This window comes from Dendrobates tinctorius, unplaced genomic scaffold (genome assembly GCF_039654945.1).
Source record: "Dendrobates tinctorius isolate UK_male_01 unplaced genomic scaffold, ASM3965494v1 ptg000443l, whole genome shotgun sequence".
Lineage (NCBI taxonomy): Eukaryota > Metazoa > Chordata > Amphibia > Anura > Dendrobatidae > Dendrobates > Dendrobates tinctorius.
This window is the reverse complement of record NW_027362106.1, coordinates 432,286-458,742: the sequence shown is the minus strand read 5'-3', so window position 1 is coordinate 458,742 and position 26,457 is coordinate 432,286. Positions and strand designations below refer to the sequence as shown.

The following is a 26,457-nucleotide window of genomic DNA, read 5'->3' as shown; positions in this document are numbered from 1 at the left end:
GACGTCGGGCACTCAGACCATCCTCATGGAGTCGGTTTCTAACCGTTTGTGCAGACACATGCACATTTATGGCCTGCTGGAAGTCATTTTGCAGGGCTTTGGCAGTGCTCCTCCTGTTCCTCCTTGCAGAGGTGGAGGTAGCGGTCCTGCTGCTGGGTTGTTGCCCTCCTACAGCCCCCTCCACATCTCCTGGTAGTGCCTCCAGCCTCTGGAAACTACGCTAACAGACACAGCAAACCTTCTTGCCACAGCTCGCATTGATGTGCCATCCTGGATGAGCTGCGCTACCTGAGCCACTCGTGTGGGTTGTAGAGTCCATCTCATGCTACCAAGAGTGTCAAAGCACAACCAACATTCAAAAGTGACCAAACCATCAGCCAGAAAGCATTGGTACTGAGATGTGGTCTGTGGTCCCCACCTGCAGAACCACTCCTTTACTGAGGAGGTCTTGATAATTGCCAATAATTTCCATCTGTTGTCTATCCCATTTGCACAACAGCATGTGAAATTGATTCTCAATCATTGTTGCTTCCTAAGTGGACAGTTTGATGTCACACAAGTTTGATTCACTTGGAGTTATATTCTGTTCTTTAAGTGTTCCCTTTATTTTTTTGAGCAGTGTATATAAAATTTTTTTTTTGGGTACTTGCACAATATACTGTGTATTCTTTGCTCAATATTAGTTGCTTCATTGTCTAAGATGACCATTGCCTCAAGCATCATGGCTTTTGTACATACTTTGCTTCTATTCCTTCTCTTTTTTTAATGCACATTTTTGCATCTATGGACTCCCATGTATTTATACTATTCTTACATTGTGTTTTGCTTATATCCATAGCAAACTGATGAAGGCTGCTTGTGGACGAAACGTTTATTTTTGGCTGCATTAAATACACCAGCATTATTCCTGAAGTTGAGTTTTAAGTCTTTTTATGTTCACACCTGCGACACAGACAGACACAGACACCACGGGTGCCCACACCTGCAAAACACACAGCGGGCTTTGAGAACTGATTGTGTTTGGTTTCAGGTCAGTGAAATAAAAATGATAGATTTCTTTAACCCCTTCACTACCAAGGGTGGTTTGCACGTTCATGACCAGGCCAATTTTTACAATTCTGACCACTGTCCCTTTATGAGGTAATAACTCTGAAACACTTCCATGGATCCCGGTGATTCTGACATTGTTTTCTCGTGACATATTGTACTTCATGTTAGTGGTAAAAATTTCATTCATATAACTTGCGTTTATTTGTGAAAAAACGGAAATTTGGCGAAAATTTTTAAAATTTCGCAATTTTTCAACTTTGAATTTTTATGCCCTTAAATCACAGCGATACGGCACACAAAAAACTTAAAAAATAACATTTGCCACATGTTTACTTTACATCAGGGTTAAGAGTTGACCAGCGATTTCTCATTTTTGCAACATCATTTTATTTTTACGGACCACATCACATTTGAAGCCACTACCCAATAGTGACACCATTCTAAAAACTGCACCCCTTAAGGTGCTTAAAACCACATTCAAGAAGTTTATTAACCCTTCAGGTGCGTCACAGGAATTTTTTTGAATATTTAAAAAAAAAAAAATGAACATTTTACTTTTTTTCCACAAAAAAAATACTTCAGGTTCAATTTTTTTTATTTTACCAAGGGTAACAGGAGAAATTGGACTGCAAAAGTTATTGTGCAGTTTGTCCTGAGTACGCTGATACCTGATATGTGGGGGGGGGGGACCACTGTTTCGGCGCATGGCAGAGCTCAGAAGGGAAGGAGCGCCGTGTGACTTTTTCAATGCAAAATTGGCTGGAATTCAGATCGGACGCCATGTCACGTTTGGAGAGCCCCTGATGTACCTAAACAGTAGAAATCCCCCACAAGTGACCCCATTTTGGAAACTAGACCCCCCACGGAACTTATCTATATGTGTGGTGAGAACTTTGAACCCACAAGGGCTTCACAGAAGTTTATAACGTACAGCGGTACAATTAAAAAATCATTTTTTCCACAAAAATGATCTTTTCACCCTCAATTCTTATTTTCCCAGGGGTAACAGGACCCTAAAAGTTGTGTAATTTTTCCTGAGTACACTGATACCCCATATATGGGGGTAAACCACTGTTTGGGCGCATGGCAGAGCTTGGAATGGAAGGAGCACCATTTGACTTTTTCAACGCAGAATTGGCTGGAATTGAGATCAGACGCCATGTTGCGTTTGGAGAGCCCCTGATGTGCCCAAACAGTGGAAACCCCCAATTCTAACTCCAACCCGAACCCCAACACACCCCTAACCCCAACACACCCCTAACCCTAGCCCTAATGGGAAAATGGAAATAAATACATTTTTTAAATTTTATTATTTTTCCCTAACTAAGGGGGTGATAACGGGGGGTTTGATTTACTATTTAAGGCGGTTTTTATGTTTGGCAGCTGTCACACGCTAAAAGACGCTTTTTATTGTAAAAATAGTTTTTGCATCACCACATATTGAGAGCTATAATTTTTTCATATTTTGACCCACCGAGTCATGTGAGGTCTTATTCTTTGCGGGACGAGTTGACGTTTTTATTGGTACCATTTTCGGGCACGTGACAGCTTTTGATCGCTTTTTATTCCGATTTTTGGGACGCAGAATGAACAAAAACCAGCGTTTCATGAATTTCTTTTGGGGGGTGCGTTTACACCGTTCCGTGTGCAGTAAAATTGATAAAGCGGTTTTATTCTTCGGGTCGGTACGGTTACAGCAATACCTCATTTAGGTCTTTTTTATGCTTTGTCGGCTTTATGCAAAGAAAACAATTTTATATAAAACAATTATTTTTGCATCGCTTTATTCTGCGAGCTATAACTTATTTTTTTGCGGATGATGCTGTGTGGCGGCTCGTTTTTTGCGGGACAAGATGACGTTTTCATCGGTACCATGGATATTTATATGCGTCTTTTTGATCGCGCGTTATTGCACTTTGTTCGGTGGTATGATAATAAATCATTTTTTGCGTCGTTTTTCATTTTTATTTAAGGGGTTCGCTAAAGGGGTTAACTAATGGGACAGTTTTATAGGGCAGGTCATTACGGACGCAGCGATACCAAATATGTGTACTTTTGTTTTTTTTATTTCCAAAAAATGAATTTGGGAATATCTTTTTTTTTTATTTAGCGATTTTTTTAAAATTATTTTTACACTTTTTTTTAACTTTATTACATAGTCACAGGTGGGACATCACTGTCCTGTGACAGATTGCTGATCTGTCACATCACAGATCACTGACAGATCAGCGATCTGTCACAGGCATAGACGCAGACTTCCTCATGCCTGCGCTTTGCAGGCACTGAGGAAGCCAGCTCCCTGCAGGCCCCCGTCGCCATCTTGAATTCAGGGGCCTGCAGGGAAAGAGCCTCCCGCAGCAGCACTGCACATTGCGCTGCAGTGGGGGGCTCAAGGAAGCACGGAGGGAGCCCCCTCCCTGCCGATGCTTCCCTTTAACCCCCGGTACACCGCGATCGTGTTTGATAGCGGTGTGCAAGGGGTTAACGTGTCAGGGGTGGTCCGTGACCGCCTCTGACACATTGTGCCGGGTGTCAGCTGTGATAATCAGCTAACACCCGGCCGCGATCAGCGGCGCTCACCACGTGGGCGGCGCTGATCGCTATGACGTAATATTCCGCCCATGGAAATTAGGTCCAGGGTCACATGGACGGAATATTACGTCCATTGTAGGTAAGGGGTTAAAGTACCTCAGTGAACCAGCAGATAAAACAGGGGCAGCTGCTTTCCTGCGAGGGTACTACCATGAATTAGCAGGCGGTCACAGACGGTGGTCCACAGATGCGGAAACTTACAAGGATTTCGATTCTTCTGCTACCAGAACTTCGTCCCACTATTAAGGGAACGCATCTGATAATAAAGTCTTTATAATAACGTTCCGTTATGAAGTTGTTTTATTACAGAAACGAAAGGAAATCGCTTGTAGTCACAATCCTGAGAAATATTAGGGCCATGATTAGGCTGAATGTAAGTTTAAGAAATAATGTACGAGTATGCCAGACTCTCCTTCAGTAGAGCGGCGTGTCTCTGTAGCTATTGTACGAGTATGCCAGACTCTCCTTCAGTAGAGCGGCGTGTCTCTGTAGCTATTGTACGAGTATGCCAGACTCTCCTTCAGTAGAGCGGCGTGTCTCTGTAGCTATTGTACGAGTATGCCAGACTCTCCTTCAGTAGAGCGGCGTGTCTCTGTAGCTATTGTACGAGTATGCCAGACTCTCCTTCAGTAGAGCGGCGTGTCTCTGTAGCTATTGTACGAGTATGCCAGACTCTCCTTCAGTAGAGCGGCGTGTCTCTGTAGCTATTGTACGAGTATGCCAGACTCTCCTTCAGTAGAGCGGCGTGTCTCTGTAGCTATTGTACGAGTATGCCACACTCTCCTTCAGTAGAGCGGCTTGTCTCTGTAGCTATTGTACGAGTATGCCAGACTCTCCTTCAGTAGAGCGGCATGTCTCTGTAGCTATTGTACGAGTATGCCAGACTCTCCTTCAGTAGAGCGGCTTGTCTCTGTAGCTATTGTACGAGTATGCCAGACTCTCCTTCAGTAGAGCGGCATGTCTCTGTAGCTATTGTACGAGTATGCCACACTCTCCTTCAGTAGAGCGGCATGTCTCTGTAGCTATTGTACGAGTATGCCACACTCTCCTTCAGTAGAGCGGCTTGTCTCTGTAGCTATTGTACGAGTATGCCAGACTCTCCTTCAGTAGAGCGGCTTGTCTCTGTAGCTATTGTACGAGTATGCCAGACTCTCCTTCAGTAGAGCGGCATGTCTCTGTAGCTATTGTACGAGTATGCCAGACTCTCCTTCAGTAGAGCGGCGTGTCTCTGTAGCTATTGTACGAGTATGCCAGACTCTCCTTCAGTAGAGCGGCGTGTCTCTGTAGCTATTGTACGAGTATGCCAGACTCTCCTTCAGTAGAGCGGCGTGTCTCTGTAGCTATTGTACGAGTATGCCAGACTCTCCTTCAGTAGAGCGGTGTGTCTCTGTAGCTATTGTACGAGTATGCCAGACTCTCCTTCAGTAGAGCGGTGTGTCTCTGTAGCTATTGTACGAGTATGCCAGACTCTCCTTCAGTAGAGCGGCATGTCTCTGTAGCTATTGTACGAGTATGCCAGACTCTCCTTCAGTAGAGCGGTGTGTCTCTGTAGCTATTGTACGAGTATGCCAGACTCTCCTTCAGTAGAGCGGCGTGTCTCTGTAGCTATTGTATGAGTATGCCAGACTCTCCTTCAGTAGAGCGGCATGTCTCTGTAGCTATTGTACGAGTATACCAGACTCTCCTTCAGTAGAGTGGCATGTCTCTGTAGCTATTGTACGAGTATGCCAGACTCTCCTTCATTAGAGCGGCGTGTCTCTGTAGCTAACTGGTCAGTCCTCCAGAGGACTTCCATCTTCTAATCAGATATCATGGTCACAAGTAGTGCTCTGCTGCGCCCATCAAATGGCAGCGACCCCTCACACAGAGCACACCGTCACTGATCACAGCAGAGCATGCGAGGACATATCCAAGGTAGGGACAAGAGCGAGTGCGGAGCGCCGGATGCGCTCTCACAGCGACCACGTCAGCAGTGACTACAAAATAGCAGGAGTCTCACCCAGCTGCGCTCATCAGACTGTAGCTTCTCACAGAAGAAATCCGTCACCTTCTTCTCCCAGTCTGCACAAGTCTCATCCTGAGCTACAAAAAGATAGAATTCATATTAATATCCAGGACAGGAAGAGAATGCAAAGCTTTACAAATAACAGGACATACACAGGCAACAGCACACAGAGGTGGAGGAGAAGCAGTGTATACAAGCGGAGGATTGCTGCCACCCTGCGGGACGGCCCCGCTACCCTCCGGGTCACGCTGCCACCCTGCAGGTCAGCCCCGTTACCCTCCGGGTCACGCTGCCACCCTGCAGGACAGCCCCGCTACCCCCTGGATCACGCTGCCACCCTGCGGGACAGCCCCGCTACCCCCTGGATCACGCTGCCACCCTGCGGGACAGTCCCGCTACCCCCTGGATCACGCTGCCACCCTGTGGGACAGCCCCGCTACCCCCCTGGATCACGCTGCCACCCTGTGGGACGGCCCCGTTAGCCCCCTGGATCACGCTGCCACCCTGTGGGACGGCCCCGTTACCCCCCTGGATCACGCTACCACCCTGTGGGACGGCCCCGACACCCCATGGGTCACGCTGCCACCTGGCTTCCTCATTATGTGTGTTACATTCCCACTCCGGAAGAAACCAAAATACACCAGATGATGGGGCCTCAAACAGGAAGCAAAAACTAAAAAACTGACCCCTAAAATACAATCTTTAAAATCAATAACATTAAAACTGTCAAAAATACTTAAAATTAGTGTAAAGTATACACAAAAATTTTTTTATCAGTCTTATGAGGGTCACAAAATATTTGACAGGATATAATACAAGGGAACTAACAAACCCTAGAATTTCCTAAAGGTGTCCCTACCTGTAAGCAGAGGCTGGCACCCTAATATACATAATGGCACCCTGGCTCCAGGCCGACTGTCCCTCAAGACCCGAATAAAAAACACAGCTGCGAGTTTTGTTTCGCTGGTTATCAAAAAAATACAGGGGAACCAACGCCTTTTTTTTTTTATTTACAGAGTAGGAGTTAGCTGATGAATAAACCCATCAGCCGCTCTTGCTGTTATAAGCGGCAGCAGGCGCCAACTGATGGGAGCAGTAGTCCCATCAGCAGACAAGTGCCCGAAGGTAAACCTTATACCTCCAATCACAGCTGTGAGATCACGCTGCCTTTTAACAGCGTGGGATTCGCAGCTGTCTGACTGGCGGTGATGATTTTACTGCTGATCAGAAGCGGTGCTTGCCGTGCTGTCATGCACATGACAGAGCAAGAAATCCACTGGCGTTTGGGGGCCGGACCCAAACAGTAACACGGACTTCTTGGTGAAGTCAGTTGTCGACGTCCGTGCCCGAACAGTAGCCTAACTTTACTGTTCGGGTTCGCCCATCTCTAGTGTTAACATCTGGAGCAGCACCAGCAGGCACAGAAGCCCCACTAAAGATATCACAGACTGCAATTACACGAGATCAAGGCAGCACACTAAAAACAACATCGCCTAGTCTGTACAGTCTGCTAATGAGGTGCAAAAGTCCTTTGAGATCCTGGACTTGTTCATCTTGATGAAAGTTAGGCGGTCTACACTTTCAGGGAGGGGACAGCCGGCAGTGCTGAAGACACGTTCTGAGAGAACGCTGGCTGCCAGGAATGATAAAACCTCCAGGGCGTGAGAGGAGAGCTCAGGTCACTCATCCATTTTTGAAGACAAAAATATAAAAAGGTTCCAAACCCTCTCTGATGGTATTGATATTGAGCTCTAGATACTCCAGCATCATCCCCTCCAGTCGCTCACAACGAAGACTTGTAGTTTTGTGCTGGTGCACGAGCTGGTCTTAAACAAAAAAAAAAAAAAAAAAAAGTGTCAAAGGACTCACAGAAATTGCTTCTGCCACTCACTGCTGCTGCTGATGTTTTGACGTTGACAAATTGACGTGCCGGAGGCTGGAAGTCTATAGCATTGCGATGCACACTGTGTGCCTTACTGATGTCTTGGGGAAAACCTATTACCGTTGAGTAAAAGCGTCTTTCGAACCTCCAGCATTCGCGGGTCCCTTTCTAGGGCGGGAAGCATGAGGCAAAAATTTACTCTAACGTGGATCCAATAGAGGCAACCCAGTAGTCAGCACTATTTCGAGTCATTACTATCATACTGCAGATAGTACAGAAAGAAGGCACTCATGTCAGGCTCTTCCATGAGGTCAAAGCCCATGCTGTGTTGGTGACTTGGTAACATGGAAGCTTGTTTCCGCTGTACCTTCCCGCCAACTATGAAGAGAGGATGATCATTATCTTCATTTCCTGACAGTTTCTCACCTTATCACCTCTTCCTCCCCCATTTGTTCTTCGGCTCTTGCACCTTCATTAACAATTTGTCTTGTATCACCAGCCCCCTCGATAGCAGTAATCCACTCTCCCTTGGCATCCACCTGTGTAACATAGTAACAGTTAGCAAGGCCAAAAAAAAGCCATTTGTCCATCCAGTTCAGCCTATATTCCGTCAGAATAAATCCCCAGATCTACGTCCTTCGAAAGAACCTAATCACTGTAAGATACAATATTGTTACGCTCCAGGAAGACATCCAGGCCTCTCTTGAACCCCTCGACTGAGTTCGCCATCACCACCTCCTCAGGCAGGGAATTCCAGCTTCTCACTGCCCTATCAGTATAGAATCCTCTTCTATGTTGGAGGAAAAACCTTCTCTCCTCCAGACGCAGAGAATGCCCCCTTGTGACCGTCACCTTCCTTGGTATACACAGATCCTCGGAGAGATTTGTATAGTCCCCTTATATACTTATACATGGTTATTAGATCGCCCCTCAGTCTTTTTTCCAGACTAAATACTAGTTTTACTAATCCCTCTGGGTATTGTAGTTCCCCATCCCCTTTATTAATTTTGTTGCCCTGCTTTGTACTCGCTCTAGTTCCATTATATCCTTCCTGAGCACCGGTGCCCAAAACTGTACACAGTCCTCCATGTAGGGTCTAACCAGAGATTTGTACAGAGGCAATAGAATGCTCATGTGTATCCAGACCTCATTTAATGCACCCCATGATCCTGTTTGCCTTGGCAGCTGCTGCCTGGCACTGGCTGCTCCAGGTAAGTTCGTCATTAACTAGGATCCCCAAGCCCTTCTCCATGTCAGATTTACCCAGTGGTTTACCGTTCAGTGTGTAATGGTGATATTGATTCTTTCTTCCCATGTGTATAACCTTACATTTATCATTGTTAAACCGCATCTGCCACCTTTCGCCTCAAGTTTCCAACTTATCCAAATCCATCTGTAGCAGAATACTATCTTCTCTTGTATTGACTGCTTTACATAATTTTGTATCATCTGCAAATATCGATATTTTACTGTGTTTACTTCTACCAGATCAAACTTGGCACGGAGAGCTGTCTACAACTCTTCAGCTGCATGACTGCTCTCTCTAAGGCATATCAATTTTTAACACTGCCCGATTGCGATGAGCCCTGGCTACGCAGTACGGAGGTGGTGGAGATTCGCTAGGCACTGTTGGAATGCGGTGTCTCATTAAGGCAGAGGTCGTAGAGGAGGTGGAAGAAGCAGAAACGGTGGTGGACGTGTGAAATAGAGGTTTGTCCTGCAAGCCTTGGGGATACCAAGACTTCTGGAGCAGATCCTTCCCTACTTGACTTCACAGCCGACAGTCACCAATGTCCAATTAGAGGGATGCAGCGCTCTTGGCCATGCTTACTCATTGTGAAATGCACCATGGCAGACAAATTTAATCAAGGAACAGGTGATGTAGTCTGCGACATGCTGGTGTAGCGCAGGCACAGCTTTCTTAGAGAAGTAATGGCGATTGTTTCCGAAACTGATGGCCGTCGCAGTCCCTCAGTACCAGTTGCCCAGTCTACCAGGTGGAAAGGTAAAATTTCCGTGGCCAACAGATTGCAGATGGTGGAGTTCAACCTCTTAGCTTTGTCATGTGTAGGAGGAAACTGTTTTTTACGTGACCACAACTGCGGGACCGTGGGCTGGCTGCAGTGCTGACAGAGGGCGAAGTAAAGAACTCAGCTTTACTGGAGCAGGTAAAGAACTGGAGGTTCTGTGGTCGGAGACCTGCGTGACAATACTTGGCATGGTAGAGGAGGAGGAAGCAGCAGATGCCGTGGCTGATTGTTGCTGAGGTCTGCATTTAAATCTCAGTGGGATTGCCAGAGTAACGCATTTTGACTACTACATGTATGAACCTTCACATGTGCAGTCATATTTTGGCACTTTTTTCCTCAGTTTTTTCCTTCTTCAAAGTTGGCAGATAACGAGAATTGACTCATCATTTGCAGTGTCAATAAAGGCCCAAAGCTAGGCAACCATTGCCACTCCTGCGAGATGCAAACAGTTGTGGCTGAGGCTGCAGTGACTTTCATGCTACATCACTCCGTGAGTGGTAGGGTGCAATGTAACCTCCTAGTCTTCCTCCTACTCCTCAGCTGACCTACTCAGCTGCGTGCCTCTAGGATCACACCAAGTGTATTCCTCACCCTGACAGTCACCCTCCTCCTCTTCCTGCCCACAGTACAGTCTGCGTGAGCCCAAGATACCCGAGTCTCATCAGGATCAATCCCCACGTGTGTGTGAAGGGTTAACGTCTGGTGACAAGAGTCAGGTTGCTGCTCAGACCTCATTTCGTTCTGCCCTGGATACAAGCTATTAAAAAAAAAAATTTGGACATCTGTGCAGATGATTTCCTCTTGACTCTTTCCTCTCGTGGAATGGGCTCTGATGTTGACTGGAGAAGACTTCCCTTCTGCTAAATAGGTCAGGCTGATCACTGACCTAGCCCTTCAAGCCAACGTTGCTTTTGACATCTTTTTACCCCAATTTTCCCCCCAAAACTGTGTGGACAGATTGGGATCTATTCCACAGTTCTTTGTGGCTTCCAAGTATTGCAGGACTACTCTCCTGACGTCTAGGGAATGAAATGACCGTTCTTAACTATTTTTATGGCTCTGGCAGAAAGAAGGCAAGACTACCTCTTGGCTCATATGAAAGGACGTTACTACATTTGCTAGGAACGCAGGATCTAACCTAAGAATAATGCAATCATCCAAGATCCTCAGGTATTGGCTTTTTATGGAAAACACCTGTATTTTCCCAATCTGTCTGGCTGTTATGGCAACCAGGAATGCAGATGTAAGGGAGAGATTTTACATCTGGAATCCTCAAGCGGTTCACATCGTGATCTGCATAATCCATTTAAGACCACGTTCAAATCCCAAGGTGGGAAGTAGGCTAACCGTGGGTCTTATTCTGACTGTGGCCTTAACGAATCGTTAAATCCATGGATGCCCTGCTAGTAGATAGTCCATCAAAACACTCACAGCCAAGATTTGCACTTTCAGACACCATTCTGACTCTGGCACTGAAACCACTGCTCCTGAATCCACCAACTTAACGTCCGCTAGCAGCCTTCTTGCGACCTGGGGGGGACAGGATAGTTGTCAGGTGGAATCTTCCGCCGGGTATCTGCACAAACTGAATTTCAGATCCTTCTGCTACTGTATGCAGCATCCATGGGTTCTTGGATACTTCGGTCCATGCTGAATGAAAGGTTTCGAGTCTTCCCCTCCACTTTCTTGGTGTCATTGCTTAAATAAAACTACAGTGTGTCTGTAAAGTCATGGTGCTCTTTTGACAGGGGATCAAGCCATGACCACAACGATCCCCGGATCAGACACCCTTAGACTTTTACTTTTGGGGTTATGTGAAGCAACATGTGTACATTGAACGTATCAACATTAATCACTTAAAACAGAGAAACACAGACGTTATTCACTCTTACACCAGACGTCCTTACCCGTGTGTGGCAAGAACTTCACTAACGTTTGGATGTGTGTAGGTCAACAAATGGAGCCCACATCGAATTGCACTGAGCAGGTATGAAACTGGAACGTTCTTTCATTTAGAGCAGATTTCACATCTCTATCATTTTTTAGTTCCTTTCCAGTGTATCATGACTTTACAGATACACTATTTGCTGAACTGAAAAATGTATTCCTTCCTTTTTCTTAATATTCCATGAGCGATGCAGAGAACTACTGTGCATGCCCAAGATTCCCAGCCCCGCAGTGTGAATAAATCATAAGCGACTGCGGGGCAGCATCTCTGGCCGCGGGATAGGAAGGCCGGGATGTGATGTGAAAGCACGGGCAGCGCTAACTGCGCATGCCCAAGAAGATACTAGTACAGCGCAGCGCCATGATTTCAAAAGAAGCTGAGGAGGCGGCGCCAAATACTGAAGAAAGAAATGACTGATGGATGCGAGGCATTTGTCAGAGGGGGAAAGACCTGCCCCCCTGTCAAAATTCAGGTATTTTTGACCAATTTTAAAAACAATTATTTCTGCGGTGGAAGGGATGCTAAGTAAAAGAGCCACATTGACAGAATTGACAAGGTGGCTTACTTAAAAACACCTGGGTGGTGACAGGTTCCCTTTAAAGCTATAGGGTTTCCTTGTCATAGGGGCAGATCCTCTCCCTCTTCAATGGTGCTGTCGTGGGGAATGGGAAAAACTACTTATCCCCAGACATGGATTATGGCGTGGGATAGGACGACACACAGCAGAGGAAAATGGTTGTTTTTTATTTTTGGTTTATTACAGGAGATGAGGAATTCAAGGCAAGTGGTAAGAGCCGGGCAAAGCGCCAGAATTGGCGAATCTAATAGATATGCCTTCTCAGGGCTGCTATTTTTAGGCTGGGGGTGGTGGTGGGGGTAATATCCATGGCCCTTTACCAACAAGAGAATATCAGCCCCCAGCTGTCTGTCAAAAATGGGGGAATCCCCACACTTTTTTATTTAAAAGAAAAAAAACAAAAAAAAAAAAAAAAACCCCTCTTATTCTTGATAACCAGTCTTGCTGAAGCTGAGGGTTGTAGCCCAGAGCTGATCATTTTGCCTGGCTGGTTATCAAAAATACAGGGGCACCCGCATTTTTTTTTTTTTTTTTTACACATTTATTTATAGTGCAGGTGGCGGCTGATGTGGCAGAAGGGGCAGGCCGACAAGAGTAATAGTCCCATCAGCTGCTGTTATCAGTTGAAAATAACTCCACATACTCTGCTTGCTGGGAGAACAGGGGAGAATGACGAGCGCACCTGGAGCCCAGGAACAGCACTAATTGTACTGCTGCTTCCCAGGCACTGGTATGTGTGGTACCGATGCGGCACACAGTTGCCACAAATATTACACACTGACATTGATATCCCGAGTAGCAGAAATATCAGGACTTGTGAAAACAGGTCTAAGATAGTCTGCAAGAGGTACAAAGTGAGGAAGTTGGTTATCGATTCCATCTTGAAGAGAGGAGCTGGAAAAGGGGCAATTGTGGATGAAGCCACTCAGTGGGGCAGCACCCATTTAATGATTGAGCCATTGCTTGAGCTAAAAACCCTTTCTTGTAAACATGGCGAAAACTCAGGTAACACTACATGAAGGTCAATGGACACAGGTGGCTGAATTGCAGGAATTGCTTTATCATCCATTTACAGTGACTAAAATTACAAGCTCATGATTTAACTCCTGGCATTTCCATAAAGGATAGGAAGAACTTGCTGTTTTACCGTATATACTTGTGTATAAGCCGAGATTTTTAGCCCATTTTTTTGGGCTGAAAGTCCCTCCCCTCTCGGCTTATACACGAGTCATATACCTGGGGGTCGGTGGGGGAGGGAGCGGGGGTGTCAGATCACACTGATCCCCCCTGCCCCGCGGTCACGCTTATTAAACTCATGAATATGCGCATATTCATGAGTTTAATGAGCGGTACCACGTGACCGCTGAAGGAAGAGCTGCCGATGGCCGTGGGAGTCGGAGAAGCGAGGCTGCAGAGACCACGCCAGGAGGGGGTAAGGATATTCAATATTCACCTGTCCTGGGTCCATCGCTGCTCATCGCTGTCTGCTGCGTCCTGTGTCAGTGACGTTTAGGCAGCAGGAGGTGCGGTGACGTGGTTAGTGCGCGCCGTGCCCTCTGCTGGCTGAACAGTCACTGACACAGGAAGCGGCAGACAGCAGTGAGCAGCGATGGACCCCGGACAGGTTAATATCTCAGGTGCCAGGTCCTGAGCAGGAGAGGAGAGTATGGCATTTTTTTTTTGCAGCAGCATATGGGGGCATAGTCTATGGGGCAGCATATGGGGCATAATCTATGGAGCATCTTATTGGGGCATAATCCATGAAGCATCTTATGGGGCATAATCTATGGAGCATCTTATGGGGGAATAATCTATGGAGCATTTTATGGGGCATATTATTCTATGGAGCATCTTATGGGGGCATAATTAACCTTTGTGCAGCATTATATGGGGTGTATTTTGTATGGAGCATCTCATGGGGCCCATCATGAACTGTATGGAGCATTATATGGGGCTCCTGATTCAATATGGATATTCAAAAACATTTAACCTACTGATGTCTCAATTAATTTTACTTGTATTGGTATCCATTTTTTTTTTTGATATTTACCAGTAGCTGCTGCATTTTCCACACTAGGCTTATACGCGAGTCAATAAGTTTTTCCAGTTTTTTGTGGCAAAATTAAGGGGGTTGTCTTATACACGAGTATATACGGTACTTGTGCAAGAGAGGAGGTTTTATGGCAGATGCTGCTTAAATGAAAAGAGACTGCTAGTAGGAAAAAACATTCTGGCCACTGTTTATGTGGCCCCAAGTCATCGTATATTGCAGGGTACCAACAGCTACTAAGGGTGAAGAAGCTCTGAAGTAGCAGTGCAACTGCCGCCATATCTTCAGCCTCTTCAGATGAGGAGTTTCATATTGAAAAGCATTTGGACAACATTGAGCAGCCAAAGAAAGCATCGCTGCAGGGAATAAGATTCCACTCAGAGCATTCACCAGATTTCAGCTAAATGCTTCACTTCAGACATGACTGTACGAGGCAATTCCTCTATCCCCTTACATTAGTAGAGATGCATTAGGCTATGTGCACACGTTGCGGAATTTCTGCGGGAATTCCGTAATTCCATAATTCCATTCCGTGGGAAATATGCGAAAAAAAACAAAAACATTTTAATTCCCGATTTGCAAGCGTAATTAGCTTGCAGAATGCTAGCGTTTTCAAAGCGATCTGTAGCATCGCTTGGAAAACTGATAGACAGGTTGGTCACACTCGTCAAACATAGTGTTTGACAAGTGTGACCAACTTTTTACTATTGAGGTCGCCTATGCGGCATCAGTAGTAAAAAGATCTAATGTTAAAAAAAATAAACTGAGGACTCTTAATTCTGCATATTTTTAAAAAAATAAATGGTGTTTTTCTCACCTTCCGACGTCCCGTGCAGCGTTCCCGATCATCGTGATGCTATCGGCAGGTCCCGTTCCCAGGGATGCATTGCGGCAATGACTCCAGATGACGTCGCGGTCTCGAGAGACCGTGACGTCAAAGGTCACTGCCGCAATGCATCACTGGGAACGGGACCTGCTGGAGCATTGCGGAGGCCTGGGGACGCTGCGAGGGAGATCGGAAGGTGAGAATATGATGATTTTTTTATTTTAATTCTATTTTTTACAGGGATATGGTACCCAGAGCCCCGAGGAGAGTCTCCTCTCCCCCAGACCGTGGGTACCATCCGCAAATGTTCTGCTTACTTTTTGCATGGTGGGCACAGCCACATGCAGAAAGTAAGCAGAACAATGCATTCCTACGTGGGCGGAATCGCCGCGATTCTGCACAAAGAATGAACATGCTGCATATTTTTCCGCGATGCAATTCCACTGTGGAAAAACCCGCAGCATTAGCACAGCGTGTGCGGAATCACATAGGAATGCATGGGATGCTTTTTTGGTGGCAAAATCACGCGTTTAAAATCGCCGCAAAAACGCTACGTGTGAACACAGCCTTACAACAAACACAAGTTAGTATTGAGAGGTGGTCCTATAGCTCTAAAATAACGAGATCAGATTTGAGGTCATTTATGAGGGAAGATCTGATGGAGGTGATACTACTAGAACAAATACATACACTGCACAAATGATATTCAGTAAGTTTGTGTTGAAAACGGTTTTGTCGCCACTTACTGCATACCGTATTGTAGATTTACTATTAGTTTGTGCTCTAAAGATGTATTCCAATAAACATTGTCATGTACTGGGGGTGTTTGGTTGCCCCCAGTTTGTCAGGGGATCATACCCCACTTTCCAGCTCTGGTTTAGAACCTGCAGCTCTCTGGTGCCCCCCTTACCCTCAGGTCAGTCAGGGATCTACACCTAGGATAAGTAGTCCCCAGAAGGGCCGCCTTGCTCTATACTGGCTGTTGGGCAGTCTGCAGTGAGGGCAATATAACTAATCCCAGTCTCAGGCAGGAAATACACTTACAAAACTCCGTCCGTCACTGCCAGTGTCTCCCCAAAAGCCCAGACCACTTTGCTGCCTCCAGCTCCTGGTTCAGTGACATATCGGGTCAGGAGCCAACCAAATCAGTAGCATTGACTTAGTTCGGAGGACGTGGCAATAAGTTATTAGTGCAAGGAAAACCAAACTAGTAAATATTATAGCTTTTACTCCAAAAAGAAATAGGCAGAGTTTACAAAAATATAAAAAGGTATAACAAACGAGACTCTACAGTATATACAAGCAATTACAAAATAAAGATGGATTAAAGATGAGCTTCCATGTTTCAATGACTGGCACGCCAGGTGGAGATGGTTGGTGGGGTAGGGGAATCGTCCCAATTCATCAGGTCACAATGCACAGCCTCTCATAGCTGGATGCCCGGGCTAAAGACACCATCCTAATTGCGCTTCATAATCTTATACCCGCTGTTCATGACCTCACTGAGTGGGCGGAGCTATGGAATGTACTCCCCTTGTCCAGAAGTTACCAAAACCTTAATACCATATCCCTGGCTGGAAACCTTGAAATTACTCTTGTTCTGGAATTAGTTTTCTATTAAGTCTAAACATGAAGTGGCTGTATGACCCAGTTAAGTAGAAATCCATTTCTCAGATTCTGCTGGTGATGAAGCTTAGAAAAATCACTGCGTGGTGGGTCTACTGATGTAGCTGCCAGAAATGTAAACTGTTCAAATATATCAAAAATTGGTGCCATTATATATGATCTTTAATGAACACTGTACTAGGACAAAGGAGTCTTGGTTTGTGATTTGCTTCAGGCTGCTTTCAACCAGTTTAGGGCCATAAAGCTACACAGTGGGGGCTACTAGCACATTACAGCTGTATAGCAGGGGAGAGGGAGGGGAGCTGGAATCACACACATGCAGCTGTGAAGGGGGGGGGGGGGAAATCATGGCTGGAGTAGGCCAGTAACAAAACCAAGGAGATGTAGCAGAGCTCGGTATGTGTGGCTAGCCCAAATAAAAATACGTCATATTTCCTGACATTTTGTTCTATCTAAATAGCTTGATTATTGTATCATAATGGTGATTAAAAGCTGAAAGTCATCATTTTACTACAGTAAACATATCACCTAAACATGTGCCATGTATGAGGGAGCCATGCACGTCGGCATATTAAAAATCAGTGTTTGTGCAATGATGGCTAAATATGGTATACACCACGTATGAAGTTTTTCTGTGGAGCACAAGAGCGTTCCATACCAGTATATTACTTCAACTTTCGTTCGAAAGGAAGGATGTCACTTCCGGTGTGCACATGAGATCATCATCCTGTGACGCAGGCTGCATTCTCCACCTTCTTTTCAAATCAAGGAACCGTTTGCCATTTGATGGCGGTGCTCATCGCTGCACACCACCTTCTGTGACAAAGACATTGTGCTGCATTGTCAGCGTGCCCGATATGTTCTCATCCCCTAACAAACCCCATTCCCTTAGGGGGAAACGTGTTGGAATGTGGGATACAAGACATCAACCCTTTGGAAACTATGCCTTCATATATAAGATGGAGCACTAATCATTGTAAATCCTGGATGCAGTTTTGATTATATGGAGGTATGAACCCTGTGATTATTTACACCTGAGGAGTACGAATTTAGATGCAATTTTGAAGCAGTGTCGCTAAACAGCTGTGCTCAAAAGTTTACATAACCCCAGCAGAACTCTTGCTTGATTGGCCTTTTTTCGGAGAATATGATTGCCAACACCAAAACTTTTTCTCCACTCATAGTTTGTGGTTGGGTGAAGCCAGGTAATGTCAAACCACTGCGTTTTCTCTTTTTAAATCATAACCCAAAACATCCAAATAACCCAGATCAAAAGTTTACATACCCCATTTCTTAATACTTGTATTGCACCCTCTAACATCAATGACAGCTTGAATTCTTTTGGGGTAGTTGTGGATGAGGTTCTTTATTTTCTTAGATGGTAAAGTTGCCCACTCTTATTGGTAGAAAGCCTCCAGTTCCTGTAAATTCCTGGGTTGTTTAGCATGAACTGCGCGCTTCAGATCTTCCCAGAGTGGCTCAATAATACTGAGGGGTCAGGAGACTGAGATGGCTACTCTAGAACCTTCACTTAGTGCTGCTGTAGCCAATGACAGGTTGACTTGGCCTTGTGTTTTGGATCATTGTCATGTTAAAACGTCCAAGTACGTCCCATGCACAGCTTCGGGGCTGATGATTGCAAATTTGCCTCCAGTATTTGCTGACAATGTGCTGCATTCATCTTTCCTTCAACTTTGACCAAGTTTCCTTTGCCTTTGTAGCTCACACATCCCCAAAACAGCGATCCACCTCCGTGCTTTACAGTAGGAATGGTTTCTTTCATAATAGGCCTTTTTGACCTCTCTCCAAATAGAATGTTTATGGTTGTGGCCAGAAAGTTCAATTTTGGTCCCATCACTCCAAAGTACCTTGTTACAGAAATTTTGAGGCTGGTCTCAGTGCTGTTTTGCGTATTGTAGGAGAGATACTTTGTGGCATTTGCGCAGTAATGGCTTTCTTCTGGTGACTCAACCATGCAGCCCATTTTTCAAGTGCATCTTGAAACAGCCACACCTTTTCTGTGTTACACAGTTCAACCACCTTTTACCGTAGATCCATTGACAATTCTTTGGCTTTCCCCATGACTCATAATCCAGGAATGTAAGTGGCTGGATGAAAGATACAAAAGTCTGTCTGAATCCCAAAAACTCACTCAGCTTTGATGCACACACACTGATTACAAGCAAACAGGTCACAGGTGGGGATGTCACCTTTAGTAGCCATTCAAATCCATTTGTGTCAACTTCTGTGCATGTTATCAGGCCAAAATCACCAGGGTATGTAAACTTTTGATCAGGGTCATTTTGATGTTTTGGGTTGTCATTATGATTTAACCCCTTAATGTCCTTTGACGTGCACAGTCAGTCATAGCCGGGTGTAAGTTCCCGCACCATGACGGACTATGCTGCACGTCATGCATTTAAACTGTCACTGCGTGTAAATATGCAGTGACAGTTCAGTGCCGAGAGCAGTCAGACAGCTGACAGGCATGGTAAGAGGTGCCGGGACCCTTGCAGTCGGTCTCCACACCCAGAGCGCTGGGATTGGTCAGTCAATCTGACTGACCGATCACAGCATGAACGGACAGGAGATGCTGAAATATCAGCATCTCCTGCCCGCTAAGTGCGGGAGCTCAGCACTGCTGGTGGCTGAGCTTCTGGAACAGCCAGGAGCGGAGTCAGTACTGCCCCTGGCTGTTAACCCCCTGAATGCTGTAATCGAGAGCAATCGCAGAGTTGAGGGGAGGCAGAGGGTCGGGGGTTCCCTCTGCTTTCTGATCGGTGTCCCCGCGATATAATCGCGGGGCCCGATCTGTGCCATGATCAGGGCTGTGGAGTCGGTATAAAATGGACCGACTCCTAAAATATATAATAAATTGGGTACAGTAGTTCACTGCAGAATGTGCTGAATATTTTTTTCATAGGAGTTTGGGAAAGTTATGAAATGTCCTATAAATGGCTGTTCTATTCCTGATCTAAGGATACATTCACACACAGCGTTTTTCCTGCATTTTTTGAGGATACGTTTTTCAGCTGCAAAAGCAGATCAGCTTTTAAAAAACCGCATCACATGAAAGGTTTTTGAGCTCATAGATAGCGTTTTTAATAGCAAAAGCAGATTAGAAATCTGCTCTATCCATTTATCCATATGTCTTCATATCTTATCTGTACCAAAAAGAATGAAAGTCGGATAGCACACAGACTAACATTTTTTTTTTTTTTAGCACCAGTCAGGTACACCTCATAGCTGCCCAAAAGGGCACCCAGGACAGGCATTGCTCGTCTTCAGTAACACATCAACATCAATTGATAGTTGGAATAAATAGACTGCATTCATCACCACATCTTATGGTGCAGGCTTTATTTTCAAGTGTAGGGGTGTACAGTATGAGGTTCTGCAGCAGCTGAGGTGTGCAGTATGAGGTTCTGCCCCCCTAGGTTTGATCCTGGCTACGCCCATGGTGTGAATGTAGCCCGAGGATCTAGGGTTTGTCTTAGCTGAGATAAGTCAGTGTTTTTATAAATAATTATAAACACACACACACACACACACACACACACACACACACACACACACACACACACACACACACACACAGTACAGAACAAAAGTTTGGAAACACCTTCTCATTCAAAGAGTTTTCTTCATTTTCATGACTATGAAAATTGTAGATCCACTCTGAAGGCATCAAGACTATGAATTAACACACAATTAACAAAAAAGTGTGAAACAACTGAAAATATGTCTTATATTCTAGGTTCTTCAAAGTAGCCACCTTTTGCTTTGATTAATGCTTTGCACACTCTTGGCATTCTCTTGATGAGCTTCAAGAGGTAGTCACCGGAAATGGTTTTCACTTCACAGGTGTGCCCTGTCAGGTTTAATAAGTGGGATTTCTTGCCTTATAAATGGGGTTGGGACCATCAGTTGTGTTGTGCTTCTAGAAGTCTGGTGGATACACAGCTGATAGTCCTACTGAACAGACTGTTAGAATTTGTATTATGACAAGAAAAAAAAGCAGCTAAGTAAAGAAAAACAAGTGGCCATCATTACTTTAAGAAATGAAGGTCAGTCATTCCGAAAAATTGGGAAAACTTTTAAAGTGCCCCAAGTGCAGTGGCAAAAACCATCAAGCGCTACAAAGAAAATGGCTCACATGAGGACAGCCCCAGGAAAGGAAGACCAAGAGTCACCTCTGCTGCGGAGGATAAGTTCATCCGAGTCACCAGCCTCAGAAATCGCAGGTTAACAGCAGCTCAGATTAGAGACCAGGTCAATGCCACACAGAGTTCTAGCAGCAGACACATCTCTACAACAACTGTTAAGAGGAGACTTTGTGCAGCAGGCCTTCATGGTAAAATAGCTGCTAGGAAACCACTGCTAAGGACAGGCAACAAGCAGAAGAGACTTGTTTGGGCTAAAGAACACAAGGAATGGACATTAGACCAGTGGAAATCTGTGCTTTGGTCTGATGAGTCCACATTTGAGATCTTTGGTTCCAACCACCGTGTCTTTGTGCGATGCAGAAAAGGTGAACGGATGAACTCTACATGCCTGGTTCCCACCGTGAAGCATGGAGGAGGAGGTGTGATGGTGTGGGGGTGCTTTGCTGGTGACACTGTTGGGGATTTATTCAAAATTGAAGGCATACTGAACCAGCATGGCTACCACAGCATCTTACAGCGGCATGCTATTCCATCCGGTTTGCGTTTAGTTGGACCATCATTTATTTTTCAACAGGACAATAACCCCAAACACACCTCCAGGCTGTGTAAGGGCTATCTGACCCAGAAGGAGAGGGATGGGGTGCTACGCCAGATGACCTGGCCTCCACAGTCACCAGACCTGAACCCAATCAATCAAATTTATTATCGCCAAGTACATATTACATATATACAAGGAATTCTTTGAGGCAAAGAGGCAACATAATATATAACAGATACAACAAGTAACATCTAACAAGACAGATACAGTATATAGTCTACACATGACGATTTAATTGTTGAACAGAGAGTGGATAGAAGCTGTTCATATGGCGGTTGGTACTGCATTTGGGGACTCTGAAGCGACGTCCTGAAGGGAGTAGTTGGAATGAGGAGTGTCCCGGGTGAGAGGGATCGGATGAAATTTTCAATGCGTGGGATCGAATACTCTTATCATAAAGATCCTGGATTTTAGGCAAGGGGGAGCCTATAATTCTCTCTGCTGTTCTGAAAGTCCTTTGTAAGCGGAGTTTGTCATGCGCAGTGGCTCCCCCATACCAGACTATCAGAGAGGAACAAATCACAGATCTGATGACAGCATTAAAGAATAAGATCAGCAGATTCTTAGACAAACCATATCTTTTCAGCTGAAGCAGGAAGAACATCCTCTGTTATGCTTTTCTTATAACAGCATCCACGTTTTTCCCCCATTTAAGATCATGAGAGATAACACCAAGGAATTTGGTCTCTGTGACCCTAAGAACCACTTCGTCATGGATGTAGATTGGAAGTATCTCATGTTGATCTTTCCTAAAATCCACAACCATCTCAGCAGTTTTTTTAGTGTTGAGTACAAGATTATTGGCTTTACACCAGTCACATATTCTTTCCACCTCACTCCGATACAAGTCTTCAGCATTTCCCCTGATGAGACCAATCAGTGTCATATCATCGGCAAATTTCAAGATTTTTACTGAGTCTGCTGAAGAGATGCAATCATTCGCATAGAGAGAAAACAGTAAAGGGGACAAAACACACCCCTGAGGTGCCCCGATGTTTGTGACCAAGGTGTCCGAAGTGAATGGTCCAACTTTTACACTCTGTATCCTGGCTGTCAGGAAGTTATAAATCCACAAGCATAAGTTGAGAGGGACTCCAAGAGCTACCATTTTCTTATGAAGTAAATTCGGATCAATGGTATTGAACGCTGAGCTAAAGTCCATGAAAAGAATCCGGACATATGAGTGCCGTTCATCTGTATGATCCAAAATGTACTTCAGTGCCAGATTGACAGTGTTGTTTGCCGAACGATTCTCCTTATAGGCAAACTGAAGCGGGTCCCATAGCTTCTGCGTGAATTTTATCAGGTGGGACATCATAATTCTTTCGAAGACTTTCATAGCTACAGATGTGAGTGCTACTGGTCTATAGTCGTTCAACTCAGAGGATCCCACTTTCTTGGGGACAGGGATAATTGTGGAATTTTTCCAACACTGAGGTACAACGCACTCTTTCAGTGACACATTGTATATATTTGTCAGTATAGGGGCAAGCTGGGTAGCACATACTTTCAGACACATTGGACATACACCATCAGGGCCAGGTGCCTTTTTGACCTTAAGTCTCTTCAGGATGCGTATCACCTCTGCCTCGGAGATCACTACTTGGGTGTTGCACAATGAATGATCTTTATATGAACAGACTGAGGAGCTTAGAGATGAATAGCCACTGTGTGTAGAGCTTGCCTCAAATCTGCAGTAGAATTCATTTAACTCTGCTGCCAGACTTCTGCTGGGGTTCACTATAGTGGGGTGGCTTTTATAATTGGTGACCTCTTAATCCTCTCCATGCAGATCTAGTATCTTTTGATGAGAACCTTTCCTCCAGAATCTTTGCATACTCGTGTTTGGCTAACTTGATCTCTTTAGACATGGCTTGGGGTGAGCTGGATCGCAGACTGAAGGCAAAAGGGCCAACAAGTGCTAAGCATCTCTGGGAACTCCTTCAAGACTGTTGGAAGACCATTTCTGGTGACTACCTCTTTAAGCTCATCAAGAGAATGCCAAGAGTGTGCAAAGCAGTAATCAAAGCAAAAAGGAGGCTACTCTGAAGAATCTAGAATATAAGACATATTTTCAGTTGTTTCACACTTTTTTGTTAATTCTATAATTCCACGTGGTAATTCATAGTCTTGATGCCTTCAGAGTGAATCTACAAGTTTCATAGTCAGGAAAATAAAGAAAACTCTTTGAATGAGAAGGTGTGTCCAAACTTTTGGTCTGTACTATATATGTAATCAATATTACATAGTGTATTACATATTTACAATTTATTACAGTTTTTTGTGTTCCAATAAATATTATGTTCTATCTCAATATCTTGATTATTGTATCATAAAAATGATTAAATATCTGATGTTCACATTGTACTACAATAAATTTTTCACTTAAATATAATATATGTGGGAGTCGGAGTCGTGGAGTCGGTGGAAGGAAAATTGAGGAGTCGGAGTCGCAGGTTTGGCTTACCGACTCCACAGCCCTGGCCATGATGACCTGGGGTTAAGCCACTGAGACCATGCTCACAGCATGGTCTCAGAAGCTTTCTCCATAGAGTATAATACATAGCAATGCTGGAGCATTGCAATGTATTATACCTGCAAATGAAAGTGAAAGTCCCATAAAGTGACAAGGTAAAAAAAAAAAAAAAAAATAAAAAAAAAAACTTTATAAAAAAAAAACCCTAAATACACATTTTTATGTAAAAAAAACACAACACGTTTGGTATCGATGCATCAGTAAAAATCCCATCTATAAAAGTGTCACCCTAGTTAACCCCTTCAGTGAAAAAATACAAACAAAAGTAGCAAATTATACTTTTTTCAAGCGGTATCATCATACCACTTAGAAAAAGTGTAATAAAACGCGAAAAACAAACGAATGGTAATAAATTTAGTATCACTGAAAGCGCCATCTTGTCCCGCAAAAGACAAGCCACCATACAGCTACATCAGCGGAAAAATAAAAAAGTTATAACTCTCAGAATAAAGTGATGCAAACAATTACTTTTTCTATAAAACTTAAGTGTAAAAAAAAAAAAAAAAAAAAGATAAATGAGGTATCGCTGTAATCGTACTGACCCGACGAATAAAGCTGCCTTATCAATTTTACCACATGCGGAACAATGGAAGAAAAAAAAAAAAAATTCCTGAATTGCAGGTTTTTGCTCATTCTGCCTCCACAAAAATCGGGATAGAAAGCGATCAAAAAACGTCATGCCTGAAAACGGTACCAAGAAAAACGTCAGCAAATACCGCAAAAAACAAGACCTCACATGACTATGGCCAAAATATTGAAAAATTTAGCTCTCAAAATACGGCGATGCAAAAATTTCTTACAAAAGAAAGTGTCTTAGTGTGTGACAGAAGCTAAACACGAAAAAAAGGATTTAAATCTGGAATCACCAATCACACCGACCCGAGGAATAAAGTCGCCTAATCACGAATACCGCACGAGGAACGGAGTAAAAAAAAAAATAAAGAAGCAATTCTTCACCTTTTATGGATTTATTCATTCTGCCTCCCAAAGATCGCAGTAAGGCGATCACAGTGGTTTACCCCCACATATGGGGTATCAGCGTACTCAGGACAAATTGCACAACTTTTGTGTTCTAATTTCCCGTTATCCTTGTGAAAATAAAAATTTGGGGGGAAAAAGATAATTTTTGTGGAAAAAAATAAGATTTTTTTTAATTTCACAGCTCTACGTTGTAAACTTCTGTGAAGCACTTGGGAGTTCAGAGTGCTCACCACACATCTAGATAAGCTCCTTGAGGGGGGGAGGGGAGGGGCTCTCTGCAAACGCAACATAACGCCCACAGGCCATTCCAGCAAAGTCTGCATTCCAAAACGGCGCTCCTTCCCTTCCAAGCTCTCCTATGCGCCCAAACAGTGGTTAAACCCCACATATGGGGTATCGGCGTAATCGGGACAAATTGCACAATAACGTTTGTGGTCCTGTTACCCTTGGGAAAATAAAAATTGGGGATGAAAAGATCATTTTTGTGGAAAAGATCATTTTTGTGGAAAAAATATGATTTTTTAATTTTACGGCTCTATGCTATGAACTGTGAAGCCCTTGAGGGTTCAGAGCTCTCCCCACACATCTAGATAAGTTCCTTGGGGGGGGGGTCTAGTTTCCAAAATGTGGTCACTTATGGGGGGGGTTTCCACTGTTTAGGCACATCAGGGGCTCTCCAAACGCGACACGGCGTCCGATCTCAATTCCAGCCAATTGGACATCCAAAATCTCAAATGGTGTTCCTTCCCTTCTCAGCACAGCCGTGCGCCTAATGATTGGTCTTCCTCCACACATGGGGTATCAGTGTACTCAGGAGAAATTGCACAACAAATATTATGGTTCATCTTCTCCTGATACCCTTGACAAAATAAAATATAAATTGTGTCCGAAGAAAAATTTTTGGGAAACAAAGTTAAATGTTCATTTTTTCCTTCCACATTGCTTCAATTCTCGTGAAGTACCTAAAGGGTTAATAAACTGCTTGAATGTGGTTTTGAGCACCTTGAGGGGTGCAGGTTTTAGAATGGTGTCACTTTTGGGTATTTTCTGTTTAATTGACCCAACAATCTCACTTCAAAGGTGAGGTGCTCCATAAAAAAATGGTTTTGTAAATTGTTGGAAAAATGAGAAACCGCTGGTCAACTTTTAACCCTTATAACTTTTTAACAAAAAAAAAAAAATTCAAGTTTGTGCTGATGTAAAGTAGACATATGGGAAATGTTGTTATTTATTAACTATTTTATGTGACATCACTCTCTGATTTAAGGGTACAAAAATTAAAAACTTTGAAATTGCAAAATTTTCAAAACTTGACAAATTTTCGTTATTTTCATAAATAAATGCAAGTCATATCGAATAAATTTTACCACTAACATGAAGTACAATATGTCACAAAAAAAAACAAAGACTCAAATTAGCGGGATCTGTTGAAGCGTTCCAGAGTTATAACCACAAAGTGACAGTGGTCAGATTTCAAAATTAAGGGGTTAAATAGAGAAAACACAGTAGTTTGACTATAAATGGCTTCACCCAACCACTAACCATAAGTGGAGAAAAAGTTTTGGTGTTATCTGTTCTATTTTTTCTAAA

General features: G+C 44.1%; 1 protein-coding gene across 4 annotated transcripts in view; it reads right to left on the bottom strand.

Annotated features, from left to right (window-relative positions):
- Window positions 1-26,457, bottom strand: part of MCMBP (minichromosome maintenance complex binding protein) — a 192,936-nt gene that overhangs the window by 134,672 nt on the left and 31,807 nt on the right. For 3 of the 4 annotated variants that reach the window (XM_073564273.1, XM_073564272.1, XM_073564271.1), the window contains exon 2: window positions 5,642-5,724. The exons of the other annotated variant lie outside the window; for it this stretch is intronic. In XM_073564273.1, coding sequence (XP_073420374.1) covers window positions 5,642-5,724 — 83 coding nt within the window. The remainder of the gene's footprint in view (window positions 1-5,641; window positions 5,725-26,457) is intronic. 4 annotated transcript variants of the gene reach the window in all.